Below are 25,137 nucleotides of genomic sequence, written 5' to 3'. Positions count from 1 at the left end.
AATATTATTTAGCAGAAAATTAAATTATACTAAAAATTTAGAAAAATAAACATTTATTGATATATAGATGTATGATTATTGCTGGATATGTAAAAGATAAATATTCTTATAAACTATAAGGGATCAATTAATAAAATAATCAAACTGGAAGGCTCTCTGGAATGGGACAGTCTAAAGTGATTCACTTACCTGTTCAACCTTTCAGTTTCCACCTCAAATTCTCTGATTTTATTTTCTGAAATGGCCGAGCCATGTGAGTAAAGTGTCTGGAAAATTTCTTGAATGTTGGAGCAGTCTTGTAAGGAGTGAGCCAGGTGCTCGGCCACACTACTGGACACCTGTGTGAAATGGAGAAAGAGTCTAATCCAGCTGATATACAGTATATGGATCATGATCTCAGCCTGTGCTTGTACAAACATGCATTATTCAAAGAAGAAGCTAATCTGACACCATATTATTTATTGGAGTAGAACAATTCAATTACTGGAATTTCTCATTTACACTCAATTTAAGTGTCTGTATAATTTGAATTATCACCGCCCACTGTGTGATACAGAAGCAATACAAATTTTATGTAGAAAATAAAGGGGAAGATTTTATAATATCAAACTGATTTATGTATGCAGTAGTCTTTTAGAAATGTCAGCTTTGAATACACACAATGTTTGTCTATTTACACAGTACCATATCCAGTCTTCTGTCAGCAGTCAGCATACCTCTGGTATTCATGAAGCTGTCTATTAAGCCTTTGGCTATTATTGGTGTCTGATGCTGTCATCGTGTTCTTCGATTTACACCTCGCTCTCATGCTGCAGTGAAGAGCTCAGTAACTTTTTTCTCAGTAAATGCATCTTTACATACATAACTTTTCTAACCCTTGAGTGTGGAATGCTGTTTACCTGTGAACGATGCTTCTGCAGAGGTTAGTGAAACAGAAAGAGCAATGCTTGTTGCCATAATTGAGTGCCCTTTAGGACCTCTGTTGACACATGACAAAGAGATCAGTTACAAGAAAGGTGAAAGGGACAATAAACATAAAACTATTGATCCCAAAAGTGACATGTTAAATGCTGTGGTATAGCCAGGGTTGCTGCCCTGCCAAGTTAATGTTTTTGTTATTACTGAAATATAACTTTACATAATTATTTTATTAGTTCTGTTTTGCCCTTATATTTATGATTATTTTATTGACACAGTGTTTAATTAATTTTATAATGATTTATGTCAATTATGTACTTAGGGTTTTTCTGCTGTCTGCCCTGCCTGCCTGTATTTGAAGCCTAAAGAGGTGGGGCCACCTAATTAGGCAGCTGGAGTTCCGGACCAAGTGGTATTTCACCTAAAGCTGAGGAAGACTCATCATGTTTGGCCTTGTGATTTGGACTGCTGAAGAGTGTACTAGAATATGAGTATTGAATTTTCTGGTTTCTCCATTTTTTGATTCTGTCCTTGTATTTTGTTCATTAGATTATGGTGTAGGACTTGTTCGCTGTTGGTTATCATTTTAGGCAAACCGTTTTCTCTTTTTTTGCTATTTTCTGTTCATCTTGTTAAACCCAAATACACTTCTTCCTTTATAAAGATTTTTGGTGCTTGCCTTTCAAGCCAGATATTGGATGGTCTCCTCTCCTTTGAGGGGTATTTTTGTGTATTTTTAGAACATTTAAAGCTTTTGCTGAGCTTTAAGGCCTGTTTCCTGTATAGTATAGTCCAAAGGCTGCCACTGCAGTTTTAGGTCAAGCTTCCTGGGGTGAGGCCTATATTTAGGCAGGCCAGTGGTCCTGGTCTAGTTTGTGAGTCTTTTTGGAGACCTAGCACACTGTTGGCCAATGTTGTATTGCCAGATCATAACAGTTAGGAGTTTTAGGGTAAAAAAAGCCAAGAATGATCACTCTCTCTCTGAATCAGCCAATAAATACTGTTGAGAAGTAAGACAATTTGGGAAATACTGAGATGTATCTTTGTCTAACCTGTCAAGAAACTGCCATCTCCATTTCATCTTCTGGGAGGATATTTAGTATTACCCTTTGCCACACACATTTCTCCTAGCATTTAAATTAAGTATTATAAAAGATTGATTGTGCTATTGACTGATTCCTGGAATTTTAGGTCCCTCCTCATATGGTGGAAGGAGTTTAAATATAAATGCTAAAACCTTGTATATATTTATACCTTGTAAATGAATTCAATCATTTAATCTTCTAAACTTGCTTTTTCGTACAAACAGGTATAGGGAAGTGGAGAATATCCCGGCAGCAAGATACGTCCAGATACTTGTCACAGATACATCCAAACACAATTACAATTGTCAAGTACAGATAGATGGCTGTTCAAATACTTTTTTACAGTTGCAGCAGCTGAAATTAGTGACTTGATCATGGTCACACAGTGAGTCAAACATGAGGATTGAATCTACAGTCTCATGGTTTAGGACCAGTTCTTTGACTTATAGGCAACTAATACCTGACACTGACTAATTTAGTACCTCTGATAAACCTAACAGCCTCCACATTATAAAAGGATACCAACACAAATGTATGTGTACTAATGCTTTAAAATATTTCATAGCCTTAAACAGTCTGCAAGAAAAGTGTGTTGTGGGGTGATAAACTTTGTTGTCTTAAGATCTTCATGCCAAAATGGTTTTGAAGAAATCTGATAGGATCCGTCTAATTAAATGCTTCTCTGGAGCATATGAAGTTTAAACAAAGCATAAGATTGCCATCAGTTGAAACTGACAACAAAGCAACCTGAGCTTTAAATCTCCAATGGGATGCATTTGCAGCCGTTAGTTTTATATTTTCTGAAGAACAATCATGAGGCAGCACACAAAAGTGGTGGGCTAAAAGTCTGTGAGAAAGAAATTATAGATGCAATCTTAAAAATGGAACAACACAATTGATCTTGGAAAATGATCAAGTATCATTTTAAGAACTACACTTAATAATAATAGAAATACAAAACAATCATGTAAAATCAACAAGAATATTAAAGCATATCTTGGAGATAATGAATGAACACAAAAAAACGAAATGGTACAATGCTGCTGAAAAGAGAGTTGGTAAGCAAACAGGAATAAATGAAAAGTGAAATCAGGCATATTAAGAAACGAGTTCTGTCTGAGTTGTTGGCAGAGCTAAGAAACCTAAGAAGGGAAACATATAAATCTGCCGGCTCGCAAAGCCACCAAAAGCACAGCAGATCAGACTGACAAAGGCCTTAATCACACAACACGGGAAATCAGGATTGACTTAATGGTCTTGATTAACAAGCCATTATTAAAAATAAGTACAACAATGTGAAACAATATGTAAACCCCCCCATTTCAGTTCATAGTTTTACATCTCAGAACTTAAATACCAATCACCTTGTCCTTATCATGTCTAACAATGAGATAAGTCAAACCCTAGGTTACACAGTTTTTACTTTGTCCTTATTCATTCAAAAAGAAAAGGCCCAGATGACACATAATTACCAATTTCTAGCTGAGCCAGTGTGGCTAGAGAAAGTAGTGTTCAAAAGTTGGACTAACGTTTCTAGCTGGGAGACCCTAACCATGGAAAAGAGTACTGAAAAAGGATGTACTTAGTTTTTAACATCACATTACAGAACTATGTGGGCATGTGAGAAGAAACTAATGACATTAAAAAAATCAACAACTAAGAAACCTCACTTGATTAGTGGAGACAAATGAAACAAGTAAAATGTTATATTTACCTCCAATATAAAAAAGACTTTGCTTACCCCTATACTGCTGATCTCAGAGCCCAGGACAGGTCTGTCTGAAGATGAAGATTCTGACCTGGTTTTGGACAATTTTACACGTTCTGCAACCTAAAAACAAGGGGAAGCAATTTGTGGTTTTAGTGCTCTACTGTGCATGAGAATACATACACATCATTCATCTAAGGAGGAAAGGAATTTGAATTAATGAGTTAATTATGCAATAATAAGAGTTGATCTTTCACAGATTGCCTCACTAACAGCATACATTGTAAAGGGTTAAAAGACTGCAGTCAACTAAATGAGACGTTCATTTTCAAATGTTTTCACTGCAAGCACAGTTATGGGCAAATGATATTCTTCAGGATTATTTTTATTGTTGAAGGAATACAATGCTCTCAGTCAATCCAAAATTTTATTTTACATCAGACCTGAATGTTTAACAAAGAGAAAGTGAGTTTTGTATGGCTTAAGTGAAAATATAAGTGTGCTCATTTATGGGTAAAGCTATTAGTGTGTACAACTATTAAGCAACTAAGCTGCAAATGATTTTACTCCTTATTAACTTGGTTACTTCCAAGCTTTGTAGTAAGCACAACAAATAAGTAACATACAATTACATATAACAATTTGTTTTTTAAGCATTTTATTGATTTTATTAAAATCAAATAACATTCCATACAAGCAAGTCAAGTTAAAAAAAAATAGGTTCGAAACAAATCAGCCCCCTCCCATGAGAAAGAGAGCTAGGCCAGCAAAGTAAAACTTAAAGCTAGTAAAAATAAGTAAATAGATACATTAATAAATGAATAAAAATAAATAGAATAAAAAAAAAGGGGAGAAACTCCGCGTCCTCAATTTAAATGCTTATTGTACAATGTTATTGATCAGATCCTGCCAGGTTTTGAAAAAGTGTTGTACAGATCCTCTAAGTGAGAATTTGATTTTTTTCCAATTTTAGATCATATATACATCAGTTACCCACTGACTTAAAAGAGGTGAGTTAGGATTCTTCCAGTTGAGCAAGATAAGTCTACATGCCAATAGCGTAGTAAAGGCCATTACAGTTTGTTTGTCCTTCTCCACTTTAAGCCCATCTGGGAGTACACCAAATACAGCTGGTAGTGGGTTAGGAGGGATTGTGACACCAAGGCTGTCTGAAAGGCACTTAAAGATTTTGGTCTAGAATGATGTTAATTTGGTACAGGTCCAGAACTTGTGACCCAGTGAGGCTGGAACTTGATTGCAACGTTTGCAGGTTAGATCTTGCCCTGGAAACATTTTGGATAATTTTAAATGATAAGGTCACAAAACTGACTTGCATAATTATTGCTCTTGTAGAGTAGTATTTTCTCAGATATATACAATATAGTAGGTATACTGTAAGTTCACATGTGTAGTAAACATGTAAGGAGACTATTTGCTTTAGTATTATTATTATAATTATTAGAAATTTCTAAAATTTGTAAAATCATTTTCCAATACTGTAACAGGTTTACATTGTGGGCAGTATGCAAACCTTTATCAATGTGATCAGAGAGATGCTACTTTATGTTTTCTTTCTGGAATAAAACTTAAATTTCTCACCTTGGCAATAGGAATGTCATTGCTGCTGCTACTCGTGCTTAGCTCGCCTGTACTGGGGTTGATTGGGCGGCTAGCGGGAGTCAGCCTGCCTGGGCTGGAGGGACCTGTGGCTTGAACACTTTGTAGGCGCGTCTGTAGTTCTCTGACCTGAAAAGGAAAGAAGATGTATACAGGATCATCTTTAAATATAACATCACTTGACCAGGGTTGGCACATTAAATAATGCCACCTGAGGCAAGGCACATTTTTTTCACTTGCCTCCAAACATACATACCATTGCTGGGCATGAGTCAATACACTTAATCAACATAAAACAAGTATTGCAATATGGGGTTCATAATAAAATGCTCCATTGATACAGTACATCATCAAAACAATGGGCAAATTAATAAAAATACTATTTTTGGAAAAAAAGTGTGCCAAAAAAATGAAAATAATTAGCTTAAAATCAATAAATCTTACAAAATCGACATTAAACACAATACAAATGTAAACATTTTTCATTGCTTCTGTTAGATGTTTAGACAGCTAGATATTTAGTGAGTTTTGTGATGGTGAAACTGAATGTAACATTAGATGCGGCTGTTTTACTCATCCTGCACACTTCTCTAAATACCTTTGCAGTTTCAAAACTCTGTCCTGTAAAGTAAAAGGCACTTGCCCTTTCTAACTAAACAAGTTACAAACTTTAACAGACAATGTACCTGTGACTGACACCCTAACATTTTAGAAAAAAAACTAAATTTAAAAAAATAATAATCAATATTTACACAATGCAGAGCCCACTCAGCCACACATCTACACGCACACTCACCCAATTTGCATCATCCAGTTAAACTAACCAACATGTCTTTTTCAACGTGGGAAGAAAACTGGTGCCTAAAACCTACCTATTTAATCTTCAAAAACTCAAAGGGATTTTTTTGAAATTAGTTTCACAAGTGATTATACATTATGTCTCTACACAGTTTTTCCAAAGCTTTTTGCATACGTTCACATATAATGCGAGAAGCAACCTTTGCAATAGCCACGTCTATCTGTCTTCATGAAACAACTTATGAACCAATTTTGTTAAAATTTGGCAAAATTTGACAAAGAAATTTGTTGAAGAAGTTCCATTTTAATTTAGATATCTTGAACGGATCGCATTGAGGAAGTTTTGAAATTTCAAAATCTCTTATTGAAAAACAATAGACAAATCTACAGACTCACCTGTCTTAAAACAGGAAACATTCTGTGTGACTTCAACTAGAGAATTACCTTACTGATTCAATTTTATCTTGACAGCATTTTCACAAACTGGAATATTTTCCTCTTGTTTACCTCCTGTAGTCACTACTGGTGGTAAACAGATCCCCAGTACAAGTTAATGCAACACCAGCAGATTGAGAGAGTGGGTAGGAACTCACTGTCATGAGCTGCATGGCAACCATCTATCAGAAAGTCCAGCTGGACGCATGTGGAAACCTCTGCATCAGAAAATTGTTTCTGCTTTATGAAGTCTTCCCAACTGCTTGAGTGCAAGCAGACGTGGACCAGTTCGTCAGTATTTCACACTTCCTGGTGCTTTAAGTTGTAACAGGTAAGTTAAATGATCTTTGTAACCATAACAGTATGAAATGCAAGCTCAGAAAACAAAAGATTATCTAGATATGAATGAAGAACCCTGTGGTGTGTAAGCTGTTATGCATATTTTGCCACAGAAACTGTTGAGGAAGATTTTTAATGAGGGAGAAGCCTAGTCTAAAATCTTGCAGTGTTCGAAACTGGGACGTCTAACTGAAACAAAGTCCTAACTCGTAACCAGAAGACTGAACAAAATGCACTCATCACTAATGATTTTTATCCAAAACTTGGATAACTGGGAAGACTTTGAGCTGACCTTTATTTCATTTAACCAGGAGTGGACTGGGTCTCAAAACCGGCCCTGGCATCCTTCAACAAATGAGGTGACGAGGTCGACCCACTCAGCCTATTATTAATTGTAATTTTCTTAAAACGCGGCTCGCTACTTGCTATGAGCCTGTGATATGAACTCTATTTAAACTGTTGCCAAACTTAATCTGTACACTGTTGTTTAAACACAACTTAAAATTTGATGATATGCTTAGAAATTTAATGAAAAATAAAAGTTTAAAAACATGGCTTACACATTATTACAGTACATGTCAAATATCATTATCATGTCCAAGTGCCAGTACCCTAGTAGGCTAGTAGCTTACGCAATTCGCTGCTTTTAGCAGCCACATCATCAACAATACTGTTAGTGTCAAGTTTGGCTAGGATACTTTTCTCCACCGCATAATGTATATGCTAACTGAAATGTAGTGGTATCGAAACAGAAATCTGCAAAAAACAATTTTGACCAAATTTTTCGATGCAATGTTGTGTACTGACAACTAAAACAACTTGATGATGTAATACGGTATATTACTGTATATAGGACTACATAAATCGCAGTACCGGACAGATAATGTTTGCAGTTTAGAAAATTAATTTTAATATCAAACAGTAACCAGTAAATAAAGTTTATTTCATGAAACGGCCGGCCCATGACCAGAGCAGAATCCACGACCCACCGGGCATTGCCCAAATGCCCTAATGGCCAGTCCACTCCTGCAATTAACCTGTGACATCATGGTCACAACCTCTGATCGTCCTGCATAACAATAGCAACAGTATATACATTAAACATCAAAATGGTGGCACCAACAGAAAACAAAATGGTGAAATGGTGAAAGAAGATATTTTAAACAAATAATTATCAAAATAAGATTCATGCAATATTTAAAATGGTTGGGTGATCCGGAATGTCCAAGAAAAAGTTATAACAAAATCAAATCATAACAATGCATAGAGTAAATAACATTTAGTCAGTACTATTTACCTAGCCCTATACCAACCTCACAACCCCATTATCTGTAGATTATAACAATTCGCTACTTTGCTGTCACTTACCATCAGAGTGCCATATTCATCTGATACCCATAATGGTGAGTTGCTATAATATAATTTCCCTTTCACTTCAGTTATTCCATAACATGTGTCATTACTGAATAGCTTTACATGTCTGATTTCATGAAAATTATTAAGGCCAAATGTACTCAGGCAAAGAAGGATTTTATTACAAACTCCTTTTTTTAATTTTGGTTTTGAAAATTGGCAATTGCAAATTGTACCTGTGTGTGAATATGTGGTGTGTGTTTGTGTGTGCATTTTTAGGTATGTGTGTGAGTGAAAGTGGTTCTTGTGATGGACTAGTTTATCTGGGACTATTTTCAGCCTTTAGCCCAATCCTGGTGGAATAGTCTCGCTCCAGCAACCCTGAAATGATTTAAGAACATTCTAGAAACTACCTACTGAACTCAGGCAATTGAGAGTGACAGAGCCTGTACAGCCCTCAAATGCACCTGAATGTCGTGCCGTGTGTACATTTTCTAACTCTTTTTAATGCTTCTAAGGCCAGATTCACATTATATCACTTTTAAATGATTTTTACTTGTATGTTCATTTTCTGCACATAATCTTAAGAAAAACAAAGCACATTGTAGACAGCTGCAGCGTGCACTCACTACTATCGGTTCTGAAGTGTGACACTCCCAGTGGCTCAGTCATAACTTTTAAAAACCCCTACAACTGCGTATGACAAGTATCGAGTCACAGGTTTTACGAGTGGGCTATTGCCTACAAAGGTTACCAGCAGATGATCGTTCATTAAACAATGCATATGATACCAAAAACATTGTAGAATAACAGTAGCTGCAAGAAAAGAAATAGAAAATGAGTGTGTTGGACATGTTGAAATGGACTGGAGGCTCAAATCTGGGAGCTACAATAAATATCTGTTCATTGTTTTTGTGTTCATATTCATGCGGTTCTCCTTTCTTTATTATGATGGGATTTAGAACTGTGAAAAAAGTCATGAGGGAATTGCATAATCATTCACCCCTAGCGATTCCCAGCCATATAATTTGACACCCTCAAAGGCGACGAGATTCAACAACTGCAGTTATTAATTTAAAAGCGTTCTCTGACGAGAAGTCATGTTGAGTGCTTTAGTTCGATGCTGGCCTAAGTAATTGAGAAAACTAAAGACTTGCCTGAATAACATTATCATCATTTGCTGTGCTATATGAAAACAGGTTAAAGATATCCACTTTCTCTACTTCTTTTTGGAGTGCTGGGCCTGTGTTTCTTGTATTTAGACTGCTTAACAGCATTGCTCGTTGTTGTTGTGCCCATCAAGAACTTTCATTAAAGTCTTCTCAGAAAAATGTAGAGGTGAGTGGCTGAGACCTTTATTTTATTTCTCTTCATGGGTGAATTATCAGATGACAGAGAATTAAATGGGCAACCAAAGGTGTTAGGATAAAATCAAACCTGTAGATGAAAATCAAAGTGAAGCCAGAACCAGAGCCTGCAGGAAATAGCTTTTTTTAAAAAACACTAAAGTCTTTTGGCAAAGCTTTTCCTTTACATTAAACAAAGATGGGATGTCCTTAAAACCTTTGGGGCTGTTCAATCTAGCTGACATGATAACTTGTACACTACTTAGTGACTACACAGTGTCATGGTGGCCAGGTGTTGCAAAATGGTGACACCAACAAAAATGTCAGCAAATGATGCAGGTGAAATTCAAAAGCAAAGAAAATGTTACTTGTGCTGTCTTTATAGCCTCTTAGTTTTGTCTATTTTATTGTGTTTTATCATTACCTTCTGTTTGGGGGTAAGACCATTGCTCAGAATCTTTCTGTCTTCTGCCTTACAGTTTACAATTAAATTATTTTTTTTCGAGTCTGCCTTTCCAGTTTTAGGGTCAAATTGAGCCAGTTCTCATTCCAGGCGTCTTTGGATGCAAGGCAGGAATCAGGCCTGGACAACTTGCTAGTCCATTGCAGATCATGTGCATGCAAACACCTATGCTAACCACACGGAGAAGGTTAGGAGCTGAACAGCCATGACCTTCACATGTAAACGAAAAAATATACCACCTAGAGGAAAAAGCCATACAAACATTGGAAACTCAAACACTTTGTAAAGACAGTGAGTTGAACATGATTTGAGCTCTTCCTTCTGATGGTGTGGAGCACCAATGCTATCAACTGCATGTTCTTCAGACCTGATTCTTTCTGTATTCTTCTTCTTTAGCATTTCCTAAATGCATTTATCTTTGAATCTTTGGCTGCTACATGACCATCTTAAGGGGTCTTCTAACAACCTAGATTAGTTAACATTTCTCTTCTCTTATTGAATCTATTTACAGTAAATTGAGGATAAATTTGGCCTTATTTCATCCCTTTGTGCCTTCATTGTTGATCCACTGCATATTGGTCATTACAATGACCAGTAATTTCTACCTCTGACGCACATTTTTTTTATTTTTGCTAAATTATTACAATAAATCAGTACAGGCTTTGGTCCTGAATGTTTTACAGAATTCATTCAATCCTGAGAACTGCTGCTGAACTCAAAAGCTAATCGTTCCCAGATGGCAGAAAAATAAAATGCCAGCAGTTTAGCAGATTGAAGATGACAGTAATGCAATGCATTTCTCATTATTGGACACACCACTCGTGTTGGCGCTCTCTTATTGGCAACTGAGAAGGAATTTATTTAATCTGATTAAGATACAAAAGCAGTTCAGTCTCTAATTAGTCTCATACGGATATGAAACCCATAAGAGAAAGAATGAGAAGTCTGCTCCCATAAACCTAGCATCATGTACCCTAAAATCCACTACATCAGTTTATTACTGAATATAACAATGCAGTCCACCATGAGAGGCAGTCCTATTTCTCTAAAATTATAAATGATAATGGTAGTAATCCAATAGTTTTATTTTCAACTACTGACACATCTTTTAAACTCAGCTAACTCAATGGAATGCCTCCTTAAAACTAGTAGTGAATCTTGTGAAATTTTTAAACACAAAATAAATGATATGATAAATAACATGGTACAACCCCCCCAAAGTTAATCTAACTGAATCCCAGCATGCTCTTTTAAGTGAGTTAAATTCTTTCAATGGAATAGATCAACCAGAACTACATAAAATAATTTCTTTGTTGAAACCTTCCACCTGCGTCCTTTATTCAGTACCAACTGGCTTTTTTAAAGAAGTCTCTGATGTCCTTATTGATATTGTACTTGACATAGTGAACTCATCATTAGATACGGGGGTCTTTCCTGACTGTTTAAAGACTGCAGTTGTTAAACCCCTGCTCAAGAAAAGTAATCTTGACTCCTCTGTCTTTGACAAATTTGGACCAATTTCTGACCTACCTTTCTTAAGTAAAATTCTAGAAAAAGGCAGTTATTGAGCAGCTAAATAATTACTTGAATAAGCATTCTATTCTTGACAATTTTCAATCAGGTTTTAGAACAAACCATAGTACAGAAACTGCACTGACTAAAGTAGCAAATGATATGTGAATTAATACAGTTAGAGGCCATATATCTGTTCTTGCACTCTTAGACTTGAGTGCAGTATTTGACAACTCAGACCACAGTATTCTTATAAATCTCCTTAGACAGTTGGGCCTCCCCAGTAGTTTCTTAAATTGGTTTCAGTCTTACTTAACAGGTAGAAAATACTTTGTTAGTTGAAGTGATTTTACATGGTGCGCCACAAAGATCAATTCTGGGTCTGCTGCTCTGTTCCATCTACATGCTTCCATTAGGTCAGATTATCTCAAAGCACAAGGTGAGCTACCACAACTATGCAGATGACACACAGCTTTATTTATCTATAGAGCCTGATGACCCTGATGCTCTTGCCTCTCTGATCCAATGTCTTAGCAATATTTGTGAATGGATGAGTAGTAATGTTCTCAAACTAAATAAGGAAAAACAGAAATCCCAGTGATTGGTCAACATGAATATAGTGAGGATGTTAGAAATAAACTTGATCCCTTAGATTTAAAAATAAAGGAGGAGGTAAAGAATTTAGGAGTCATCATTGATTCTGACCTAAACTTTAAATCACACATTAACCAGATTGCAAGAACTGTATTCTTTCACTTAAGGAATATAGTAAAAGTTACAGTCCTTATAACTTTGCAAGACACTGAAAAAACAATTCACATTTTTGTTTTTAATTGACTAGATTACTGTAACGCACTCCTAACAGGATTACCTAAGAAAGACATCAATTGGTTGCAATTGGTACAGAATATAGCAGCCAGAATCTAAAGCAGAAAAAGAAAATTTGAACACATCTCACCAGTTTTAGCTTTGTTACATTGGTTACCTGTGTCATTCAGAATTAACTTTAAAATACTACTAATGGTTTATAAGGCCTTAAATAGTCTTGCACCATCCTATATTTTGGAATATATCTTCCCCTACACCTTAGATCTTCGATTGGAGGTCTGTTTAAAATACCAAGAGCCAAGCTTAAAAGAAGTGATGAGACAGCCTTTTGCTGTTATGCATCTAAAATCTGGAACACTTTACCTATAGAAATGCATCAGGCTAACACTGTGGAACATTTTAAACTGCTATAAATTCATTATTTTAATTTGGCTTTTTCATGGCTACTTTTCATTTGTATTCTTAATAGACTAGATGGGTATAACATTATCATATTCTTTAGGGATCTGCTATTTGTACTAATACCCCACTATTCTTTGCTGTTTCTTTCCAGTTTTCTATGGTGGAGATCACTACCACCACCTGATCAAGGCATCATGCAGCCTCCTAAGATGTTGGAATGAAGGTGGGGGTCTCAGCTGTCCAAGAGACCATCCATTCATCCATCCATTATCCAACCCACTATATCCTAACTACAGGGTCAGGGGGGTCTGCCAACAAAGGGCGCAAGGCAGGAAACAAACCCCGGGCAGAGTGCCAGCCCACCGCAGTGCACATACCCACACACCAAGCATACACTAGGGACAATTTAGAATCACCAATGCACCTAACCTGCATGTTTTTGGACTGTGGGAAGAAACCAGAGCACCCAGAGGAAACCCACGCAAACACAAGGAGAACATGCAAACTCCATGAAGGGAGGACACAGGAAGCGAACCCGGGTCTCCTAACTGCAAGGCAGCAGCGCTACCAATGCACCACCGTGCTACCCTCCAAGAGACCAACTTTATCAAATCCTATCAAATGATGCATGAAACCTAAGAGGTTTGATTTAAGAACATTTATGTTAGGTAGAATGCCAGTAAGGGCTAGGCAGACTTTTGGCCTTGGAACTCCTGCAGATTTTGTTTTTGTCTCCAGCCTAACTGTCCTCCCGGCCATCTCACCTTACCTTGTGTTCTCACCTTTAATATACATTGCCTGATTTTAAGTTTTTCTCTTCTGGTAACTTTCTTTTTGTTATCTTGTACAGCACTTGGAGCTACACTGTTGTATGAAAATGTGCTATATAAATAAATGTTGTTGTTGTATTAATACTTAAACTAATTATTTAGAAGCCAAAAATAATATGAAAAAATATATTCATGTGTGAGTAGAAATATACTTGTATACATTGTGGGAGATGGCCGGCTGTTCATCCCGACCAATACCCCCAGGCCGCCAGATGGAGCCCTCCCTGTAGCATGGAAGTGCCCCGAAGACCAGCAGGGAATTATGGACAATGGAGTTTTTATTCCCAACCCTGCTGGACACCGTGGGGCCCACCAGAGGACGCTGCAGGGAGGCTCAAGGACTTAAACGTGCCCTATAACCCGGAAGTACATCATGATCACATGACCAGAAGGAACAATGTGCTTCCGGGTTGGCGAAAAGGACTTTTTATCTGACCCGGAAGTGATAAGGAATCGTGTACTGTAGGATTGGAAACACTTCCGGGTCAGGGAATATAAAAGGACTGTGGGAAAGCCCAGACGCTAAGCTGAGCTGGGAGGTAGGGTGGTGAAGTGTCTGGAAGTGGAGGATTGTTATTGATTATTGATTAGTGTACGTGTATGTGTAGTGTGGAGTGGAGGGTGCTTTATGCACATTATTATTATAAAATAAATAATAATTATAGTTTTACCAGGTGTTTGGAGTGGTATCTGTGGGTTCAAGGGACCTCTAGCGCCCCCTACTGCTACAACGTAAAAACTGCATGCTATTCTTAAATGTACTACCATTTTAATTTTCAATCTAATATATTAACCTTTTTGGAAAATTTATCCAGCATTTTAGAGAAAAGCAAAGGAAATACTAAGATGTTATGCACCAAAGAAGATAGATCTCTGAAAGGTTTCGGTAATTTAACCCCTTTAGATTTTAGCACAGTGGGGATCTTATTCAAAGGCATCAATAAAGTTGCTCCATTAGAATTTTTTTAAGTTAAACAGTATCATATAATAATAATAATAATAATAATAATAATAATAATTATTATTATTATAATTCATTACAAATATATAGCGCTTTTCTCAGTACTCAAAGCGCTATCCACAGACAAGGAACTGGTACAAAACAAGGGTATTGAATCTTGAACAAATGTCCAAATCATGTAGTTGCACCAGAAACCTTGATAATGTTTAAAAAGCATTGGGATGAAATATTGAGATAACTTAAAAATTGCCCAACCTGATCAGCAAGACAAACTCAATGGCTGCCTTTCATTTCTCAAACATCTTCTGTTTTTATGTGCCCAGGACTTTAGACTTTCAACTAAAAGTTCAAAATACATAAGCTGAACTGAATTTCCAGCAGCTGGTCACACCCATCTCACTTGCTTTTTCTGACTGTATCAGTTTCCATCTTGTTTAAATATAAAATAAATTGAAAACAGATTGGATTAGGGATCTTATTTCAAAATCAGTTAATGCTAACATCACACACTGCTGAAATGTGACAGAGAAGAAGAAAATGTCTGATCAGAATAATGAGTTTTTTTACTTCTAAACTTCTGGGGCTTTTATTTTAGATGTATTCTATTTTTTTGGATAAACACTCTGAAATAGCACAGAAAGTTTTGAAAATTGTATGCCTATTAAGTATCCCAGTGGGAATATTTGGGTCAGGATCAATAAAAGTATAAAGCACAGAGCACATGTTAACATTAAAGATAATGTTATGAATAAAGTAGGTCTGTTAAATATGACTTGAAGGACTGCTGATCTAAGAAATACCCAGTAGGTGCAGAAGTCCTGCTAAAACACCGGTCTGTATTATATAAGCCAACAGTTAAGGTCAAAGTTTGTGTGTCTGTGTTGTAAAAGTAAGTATGTGTAACAAGAAATAGTCTGTCCATTTATCATCAAACCTGTGTACTATAGGAGGGTCCAGCTTAAACTCAGCAGCATCAGGCAAAAGGCAGAAACCAACCCTGGACAGGATGCCAGTCCTTTGAAGGACATTCACTTGCTCCTCCATTCTGGGCTACTTTAGAGTTGCCTTTTAATTTGATAAGCATGCCTTTCAGACCCATGTAGACAGCGGTAAGACGTGCAAACTCAAAACAACAAGTGACTGAGTCAGGGGTTTAAACCAAGAATCTGAGCTGTCCATGCTGCTCACTAATAATAGTAATAATAATTATAATAATAAAACATTTTGCAAGACACATAGGTGTTTCAGAGTTTGCAATTGATAAAAAAAATGGTTTTGGTTAAAAACCCGAAAGGGTTACTTGAAGTAAAATATTAGACATAAAGTGGTTAAGCTAGGGAAAAAAGGCCATTGATGTAAAGCACTGAAAAAAGTTGCCTGTGACCCAAGGAGTGCCTATGTGTGGTGAGGCACTAAATGAGTGGAAGATGGGGGTGACCTCAGGAATTGTATGAGAGAGAAAACAAAATGGGTTTGCATGAATCAGAAAATGGTTCAATATGGCTTATAGAGTGCAGCATACAACATAAAGTAATTACTTCATTCATGGCAAAATTAATTATTTGAATGTTTTATTAATGATCTTAAATGGTAAGTTTGGTATTTTTCAAGTTAAGGTTATTCCTTCACAAATATGCTCTATTTACATTTGCCCCACGTAATTGTGTTCTAAAGTTAATTGCCCACACTGGCACGTAACATTGTAGTCCATGGGGCGTAGAGGAAAAGCTTAAAAAACTTGTCAAATATGTTCATTTTTAAGCCAAGATAGTCGTTGAGTATTTCTCCATGATGAAGACAACTCTGTCTTAGCAGCCATATCGAGACAAGCTTGTGTCCCGTTTCAATACTCCATTCAAAGGCCATGTGGTAGCTAAGACCAAACTAGACTGAAGATAAATCGACAGCAACCTATGGACGCAAGATGCACTGCTACATATGCTATAATTATGATTTTGTTACACTCATTTCATTTTGTTTATTATTTGGGCATATTGTCTAAAATACATAAATGTGTAGCTCTTTCTATTGCCTGTTCTTCCACTCTATCTAATTGCCTCAGGTTATAGATAAAAAAGGGAAGGGGGAGAAAGTGGTGAAGTGCAGTACCTTACCGCAGAGTGGTAAAACTATGGGATTTAAGGCATGTAGGTAAAGACTACGTAATAAAGAGTCCTAAGTGGAAAACAGGGTCACCTAACACAAAACATTGCAAAGGTGAAGCAAAAATTTGGGTAGCTGCAACCACTACAAAGTTATCAAGGTTTACATCTTTCTTATGGCCAGCTCCTTGGGTAAAATGGCAGAAAGGAAAAGAAGAGTAGTGACAACTGCTTAGGCCTCTCATCCATATTACTAACCGAGAATGCTAAACCGGATGATGGACGCAGGCACATCCGGCAATGGGCCGTAGCTGCAAAAAGACGTACTGCGCAGGCGCAAAAAGAGTCCGCGAGGGTCGGCTGAGGAGCCGAGAAAGGCGGACAAAAGAGGGCGAGAGAGGCGGATGAGGGGCCGCGAGAGGCGGACAAGACCACAGAAAAAAGGAGTGAGCACAGGAAAAATTGAGAAATGAGGCGCAAAGAGCACCGAAAAAAGGAAACGGCACATAAAAAAGTATTCAAACGCAAGAAAAGCACGAAACACATTGCACACGAAACTAGACCCAAAAAAAAAAAAAAAGAGGCTCGCGCACAACAGCAAGGCACCCCCCCCCCCTACAGGCACCGGACGGGACACACACCAAGAGGGGGATTCAACAAGCCCATGGAACACAAAAAAAAGAACACAAAACCACCCCACAGACCCTACAAGCAAGGGACGGGACACACACAAAGAGGGGGATTCAACAAGACACAGGAACACAAAAAGAAAGAAGACGCTCGCGCAACAACAATCTTCACCCCCCCACCCCCACACACACACACATCCATAAGAAGTGACACCCAAAGCCACATATTCTAAAGTGAACATCAACACCTTCACACTAGACAGCATAGGTGTCAGCATAGGTGGATCTCCTTACAATAAAGCACTATTAACCGTTCAACTGCAGAAAAAGAAACATATTAACAGTGACTGCGATCCTTCTTATTACTTATCCATATTTCGCATGCTGAGAAAGAAACAAGTCATGAATACACGGTCACGGGTACAAAACGAAAAGGAAAGGATAACAGGAACAAACACACGAAAACGAAAGAAACAACAAAATAGACGGCTATGCAGCATAGGTGGATCTCATTACAATAAGGCACTATTAACCGTTCAACCGCAGAAAAGGCTCCATATTAACAGTGAGTGCAATTCTCCATATTACTTATCCATATTTCTAAAAGAAAAAATGTCGACTCCAAAAACGCAAAGCTCAACTAAAGCTTCTAACTAACGATGTACCTAAAAGTAAAAACTTTATGAACTGCATTAGATCCTACAATAGTTCATTTGCTTTTGCATATACCGGAGTAAATATCAGGCCACCAAAAGGCAATAGCCCATACTACTTTCGCATATGTGCACAAATACTGCATCGCATTGGAACAGTGCACCCTGAAACAAATCAACAACGCAAATATGCACAAATCTACATCCTAGATCCACATGACGCAAACTATCAATCAAAGTGCTGCATCGCAACAGGCACGGATTCAAAACGAAACACCTCCCGTCTCAGACATACGTTAATGGCAGCGAAGGCTACAACGGACTTCTCACACAGCACAGGCAAATCGATTACAGCTCCAAAACAACACGTCCCAAATACTACACATGCAACAACGCGCCTCTCAAACGGCACAAGAAAAACATACACCAGTAAAATTCATTCGGATTAATGAATGTCATTTGCAATCATTGTCATTCAGTTCACTTCCCTGAAGAAACAACTGGAAATACAAGTTATACATTTACACGTTGTTGTCAAAAGGGTCAACTTAGACTGCCTTCTTTACATTCATATACTGAATATCTACAGAGGCTTATAACTGACGATGTACCTGAAAGTGAAATCTTTATCAACTACATTAGATCCTACAAATCGGTATCCACTATGAACATTAACGGTGGCACTGCACGTGACATCCGTCTTGAAAAAATGTTGTTTATTGATGAATGTTCAATGGCATGAAGTCACTTACTCAACACCATTCATAAACTTCTACAAACGTTTATGAATAATAATATTCGATTTGAAGGAAAGGTACTTTTATGAGGAGGAGATTTTAGACAGTGATTAGCTATTCTTCCAGATGCCATGCACTCAGCTATTGTTCAGTGCACCTTAAAATACGCAGACAATTGGCATTGCTTTCAAAAGATACAGTTAGTAAAAAAGATACGATGTCCAGAACCAGATCATAACAATTGCTTATTACAACTGAGAGATGGTACACTCACCAATACAGCTGGACTTCAGGCACATATTATTACAATTCCTCAAGCCTTTATCTGCGACAACTTAGTTACAGTGACATTTCGAACAGCAATCTCATTAGACCAAATGCCCCTTTTAACACAACGCACTATATTATGTCCAAATAATATTAATATGGAAAACATTAATACCCAAGTCATTCCATTACTTCCTGGAGAGACACAACTCTTTCTAAGCTCTGACAAACTTGACTCTGATCACAACAATAACCATCTTAAATGACCTTACAATTTCTGAGCTGGAATTACCTTTTACACTTAAACGGCATGTACAAAGAAGTTTTCAAATAAACCTTTACACTGTGCCACACACTTTATTGTTTGCTTTCTATTTGCATCATCTACATCGTCACACTATTCTATATCTCATTCATACATCACGCTGTTTGTCATTCCCAACACCAGGGGTTGGCGAGCGAAGCGAGCAGGGGGCGGAGCCCCCTAGTAGGAAGAAGAATAAGAACAGCACCGCCATCTGCAGATTGGCAAAACAGAATGCCAATACCCTCCCAAGCTGACCTGTGCTAATGTTCTCACACCATACTGATTGTTATGATCACACAATAAAGTGCTACACACCGTGATGGTATGAGAAAAACAACATCTCCGGAGCCTCAAGCCAAACACAGGAGGTGCTTCAGTGGCGAAAAATGACGAGGGGTAAGTCTGAATAAAAAGCCATTGAGCAGCTGACTAATACTATAGGGTCATTGACATGCAACAGAATGGAAATGGAAATGTTCAGCTTGTTCTAGATGAACCACCTTTATATGAGGACCGATGTTATATAACTTTCCAATACTGATGCGCTGTGCAAGAAAGGACAGAGCCGGTTATACTTCCTTAGAAGGCTGGCTTCCTTCAACATCTGCAATAAGATGCTGCAGATGTTCTATCAAACAGTTGTGGCGAGCGCCCTCTTCTACGCAGTGGTGTGCTGGGGAGGCAGCATTAAGAGGAAAGACGCCTCACGCCTGGACAAACTGGTGAGGAAGGCAGGCTCTATTGTTGGCATGGAGCTGGACAGTTTAACATCTGTGGCAGAGCGAAGGGCGCTCAGCAGGCTCCTATCAATTATGGAGAATCCACTGCATCCACTAAATAGTATCATATCCAGACAGAAGAGCAGCTTCAGCGACAGACTGCTGTCACTGTCCTGCTCCACAGACAGATTGAGGAGATCGTTCCTCCCCCAAACTATGCGACTCTTTAATTCCACCCGGGGGGGATAAACGTTAATATTTAACATTATACATAGTTATTGTCTGTTTTTTCACCTGTATTATTATCCATCCATCCATCCATCCATCCATTGTCTCCCGCTTATCCGAGGTCGGGTCGCGGGGGCAGCAGCTTGAGCAGAGATGCCCAGACTTCCCTCTCCCCGGCCACTTCTTCTAGCTCTTCCGGGAGAATTCCAAGGCGTTCCCAGGCCAGTCGAGAGACATAGTCCCTCCAGCGTGTCCTGGGTCTTCCCCGGGGCCTCCTCCCGGTTGGACGTGCCCGGAACACCTCACCAGGGAGGCGTCCAGGAGGCATCCTGATCAGATGCCCGAGCCACCTCATCTGACTCCTCTCGATGCGGAGGAGCAGCGGCTCTACTCTGAGCCCCTCCCGGATGACTGAGCTTCTCACCCTATCTTTAAGGGAAAGCCCAGACACCCTGCGGAGGAAACTCATTTCAGCCGCTTGTATTCGCGATCTCGTTCTTTCGGTCACTACCCATAGCTCATGACCATAGGTGAGGGGTAGGAACATACATCGACTGGTAAATTGAGAGCTTCGCCTTGCGGCTCAGCTCCTTTTTCACCACGACAGACCGATGCAATGCCCGCATTACTGCGGATGCCGCACCGATCCGCCTGTCGATCTCACGCTCCATTCTTCCCTCACTCGTGAACAAGACCCCGAGATACTTGAACTCCTCCACTTGGGGCAGGATCTCGCTACCAACCCTGAGAGGGCACGCCACCCTTTTCCAGCTGAGGATCATGGTCTCGGATTTGGAGGTGCTGATTCTCATCCCAGCCGCTTCACACTCGGCTGCGAACCGATCCAGAGAGAGCTGAAGATCACGGCCTGATGAAGCAAACAGGACAACATCATCTGCAAAAAGCAGTGACCCAATCCTGAGCCCACCAAACTGGACCCCCCTCAACACCCTGGCTGCGCCTAGAAATTCTGTCCATAAAAGATATGAACAGAATCGGTGACAAAGGGCAGCCCTGGCGGAGTCCAACTCTCACTGGAAACGGGTTCGACTTGCTGCCGGCAATGCGGACCAAGCTCTGGCACCGATCGTACAGGGACTGAACAGCCCTTATCAGGGGGGCCGGTACCCCATACTCTCGGAGTACCCCCCACAGGATTCCCCGAGGGACACGGTCGAATGCCTTTTCTAAGTCCACAAAACACATGTAGACTGGTTGGGCAAACTCCCATGCACCCTCCAGGACCCTGCTAAGGGTATAGAGCTGGTCCACTGTTCCGCGACCAGGACGAAAACCACCCTGTTCCTCCTGAATCCGAGGCTCGACTATCCGACGGACCCTCCTCTCCAGGACCCCTGAATAGACTTTTCCAGGGAGGCTGAGGAGTGTGATCCCTCTGTAGTTGGAACACACCCTCCGATCCCCCTTCTTAAAGAGGGGGACCACCACCCCGGTCTGCCAATCCAGAGGCACTGTCCCTGATGTCCATGCGATGTTGCAGAGGCGTGTCAGCCAAGACAGTCCTACAACATCCAGAGCCTTGAGGAACTCCGGGTGTATCTCATCCACCCCCGGGGCCCTACCACCAAGGAGGGTTTTGACCACCTCGGTGACCTCAGTCCCAGAGATGGGGGAGCCCACCTCTGAGTCCCCAGGCTCTGCTTCCTCATTGGAAGGCATGTTAATGGGATTGAGGAGGTCTTCGAAGTATTCCCCCCACCGACCCACAACATCCCGAGTCGAGGTCAGCAGCGCACCATCCCCACCATATACAGTGTTGACACTGCACTGCTTCCCCTTCCTGAGACGCCGGATGGTGGACCAGAATCTCCTCGAAGCCGTCCGAAAGTCATTCTCCATGGCCTCCCCAAACTCCTCCCACGGCCGAGTTTTTGCCTCAGCAACCACCAAAGCCGCATTCCGCTTGGCCTGCCGGTACCTATCAGCTGCCTCCGGGGTCCCACAGGACAAAAGGGTCCTGTAGGACTCCTTCTTCAGCTTGACGGCATCCTTCACCGCCGGTGTCCACCAGCGGGTTCGGGGATTGCCGCCACGACAGGCACCGACCACCTTACGGCCACAGCTCCGGTCAGCTGCCTCAACAATAGAGGCACGGAACATGGCCCATTCGGACTCAATGTCCCCCACCTCCCTCGGGACATGGTCGAAGTTCTGCCGGAGGTGGGAGTTGAAGCTACTTCTGACAGGGGGCTCTGCCAGACGTTCCCAGTAGACCCTCACAACACGTTTGGGCCTACCACGCCTGACCGGCATCCTCCCCCACTATTGAAGCCAACTCACCACCAGGTGGTGATCAGTTGACAGCTCCGCCCCTCTCTTCACCCGAGTGTCCAAGACATGTGGCTGCAAGTCCGACGACACGACCACAAAGTCGATCATCGAACTGAGGCCTAGGGTGTCCTGGTGCCAAGTGCACATATGAACACCCCTATGCTTGAACATGGTGTTCGTTATGGACAATCCGTGACGAGCACAGAAGTCCAATAACAAAACACCGCTCGGGTTCAGATCAGGGGGGCCATTCCTCCCAATCACGCCCTTCCAGGTCTCACTGTCATTGCCCACGTGAGCATTGAAGTCTCCCAGCAGAACGAGGGAGTCCCCAGAAGGTATGCCCTCTAGCACCCCCTCCAGGGACTCCAAAAAGGGTGGGTACTCTGAACTGCTGTTCGGTGCATACGCACAAACAACAGTTAGGACCCGTCCCCCCACCCGAAGGCGAAGGGAGGCTACCCTCTCGTCCACCGGGGTAAACCCCAATGTACAGGCTCCAAGTTGGGGGGCAATAAGTATACCCACACCTGCTCGGCGCCTCTCACCGGGGGCAACTCCAGAGTGGTACAGAGTCCAGCCCCTCTCAAGGAGATTGGTTCCAGAGTCCAAGCTGTGCGTCGAGGTGAGTCCGACTATATCTAGCCGGAACCTCTCAACTTCGCGCACTAGCTCAGGCTCCTTCCCCTTCAGAGAGGTGACATTCCACGTCCCAAGAGCCAGTTTCTGTAGCCGAGGATCGGACCGCCAAGGTCCCCACCTTCGGCCACCACCCAACTCACACTGCACCCGACCTCCTTGGCCCCTCATTCTTTAATTTAATATTATTTATTGTATCAGTATGCTGCTGCTGAAGAATGTGAATTTCCCATTGGGATTAATAAAGTATCTATCTATCTATCTATCTATCTATCTATCTATCTATCTATCTATCTATCTATCTATCTATCTATCTATCTATCTATCTATCTATCTATCTATCTATCTAGTTTTAGCATATTTGAAAAGGGAAAGTTATTAACTGTGTCAGACATGTAGAATATTTCTCATAAAATAATATTATTTACATTTAAAAACAAGTTGCTAAAACCAAAAACTGCTGTAATGATAAGCTCATATTATTTTTTTGGTCCATGAAGAGAAGTTTAGAATCTGAATAGCAGGATTTAACATAAACATTTTGTTAACACTCAATGCTCTGTTACAGAGAATAAACCGAATGTGATTTTATTAATGAAATGTGTGGTAGCTAAGCAGTTGGCAGGGGGATCAGTCTCTTTGATGGACTGAATGGTCTCCTTGCATTTGTCAAATTTCTTATGTTCTTAAGTTCAATCTCCATCTCAGACTCACCGTGTGATCTCAGGAGTCGCTTGGCCTGCCTCCGCTTGAATCTGTTTTCTATACTTGAAGCACTTTTCGTGGAAGGTGATATATTTCATACAATAAAATCTTGCAGACTGAGATAATGAACAGACTCTACAGGAATGCTCCACGTATACAAATGGGTACATAAAGTGCTTTGGTATGCTGGTCACCATGGCCAGTGCTATATAACTTCTTCGGTCTGTGCTCCCACAGTGGGAACTTGATAACCACAGCACAGCACGAATAAAATACTTTGAAATGGAGTTCACCATGAAATGTGCCTCATTAAATAAACATCATGGTTGTGAATTATGGTATTTTACATTGCAACTTGTCCAGTTATAGGTGAAGGACTTTAGTGCCCCACAACCCTAAAATGCAGGCTACGAAAATGAATAGATTTATATGACTTTGGCTTAAGCTATGCTGTTTGAATTTTCAAATCTCTGCAATGCACATTAAAGAAATGAAATAGGCAAGTCTGGAAACTACAAAATGTTCAAGGTGACTTGAAGTTGAACTCCATAAGCAATTGTACAGCCCAGTGACATACTGTAAGCCTTCTGTATGTAATTCTGAATTCCGCACTCACAGACAATGCAGCCAAATGCTATTACATTCACATTTGCTGAAAGCCATACTCAAAGCTGATGCTTCCATTTATTTCTGTATTTTGAGTGCTGGCATGCATTATGGAAGAGGCTATGTGGAAAAAATAAACTACATTAGAAGCCAGAACAGAATATCCCCAAATATTTAATGGTATAACCAAAACGCTAATACTTCACATATGGTCATAAACCCGAGGGGCAGAAAATTTGATTTATAAATATGACTCAATCCACATACATCATTGTCATTGTGCATCATTGCCATTACTGTGTTTGCTCCAAAATATTTGCTATTTGTCACATATTCACCAGGCACTAATTTAAAATCACAGTCCATGAAGAAATTATTTTAATTGTTAATGTACAAAATGAGCAGTGAGAGGGTTTAACTTGGTAAAACCATTCAGAATTTTTCATTTTATAAAGTGAGATCTCCGTTGGGAAATTCTGTGCAGCTCAAGCGTGAACTTTTTCCTTCAAAAATTCAAATCTTCATTTCTCTTTTGGCTGTCAGTGACAGCATTGGAAGAGTTGTGCCGTGATGCCACTGCCAGCTCAAAATGGCTGAGATTGTCAGCATATAATCAGGTAATTTACCACTGCAATTATTCATTCATCCCTGCAACCCT

The 25,137-nt window shown here is 39.9% G+C and overlaps 1 protein-coding gene across 2 annotated transcripts in view; it reads right to left on the bottom strand.

Moving 5' to 3' along the window:
* Positions 1-25,137, bottom strand: part of mcc (MCC regulator of WNT signaling pathway) — a 596,286-nt gene that overhangs the window by 61,897 nt on the left and 509,252 nt on the right. For both annotated transcript variants that reach the window (XM_028805279.2, XM_028805281.2), the window contains 3 exons: positions 5,311-5,457; positions 3,745-3,834; positions 190-338 (listed from right to left, as the gene is read on the bottom strand). In XM_028805279.2, the coding sequence (XP_028661112.1) occupies positions 190-338; positions 3,745-3,834; positions 5,311-5,457 (386 nt within the window). The remainder of the gene's footprint in view (positions 1-189; positions 339-3,744; positions 3,835-5,310; positions 5,458-25,137) is intronic.

The sequence above is a fragment of the Erpetoichthys calabaricus genome, chromosome 7 (assembly GCF_900747795.2).
Source record: "Erpetoichthys calabaricus chromosome 7, fErpCal1.3, whole genome shotgun sequence".
NCBI lineage: Eukaryota > Metazoa > Chordata > Cladistia > Polypteriformes > Polypteridae > Erpetoichthys > Erpetoichthys calabaricus.
The sequence above is the reverse complement of the archived record's forward strand: the minus strand, read 5'-3'. Positions and strand labels throughout refer to the sequence as shown.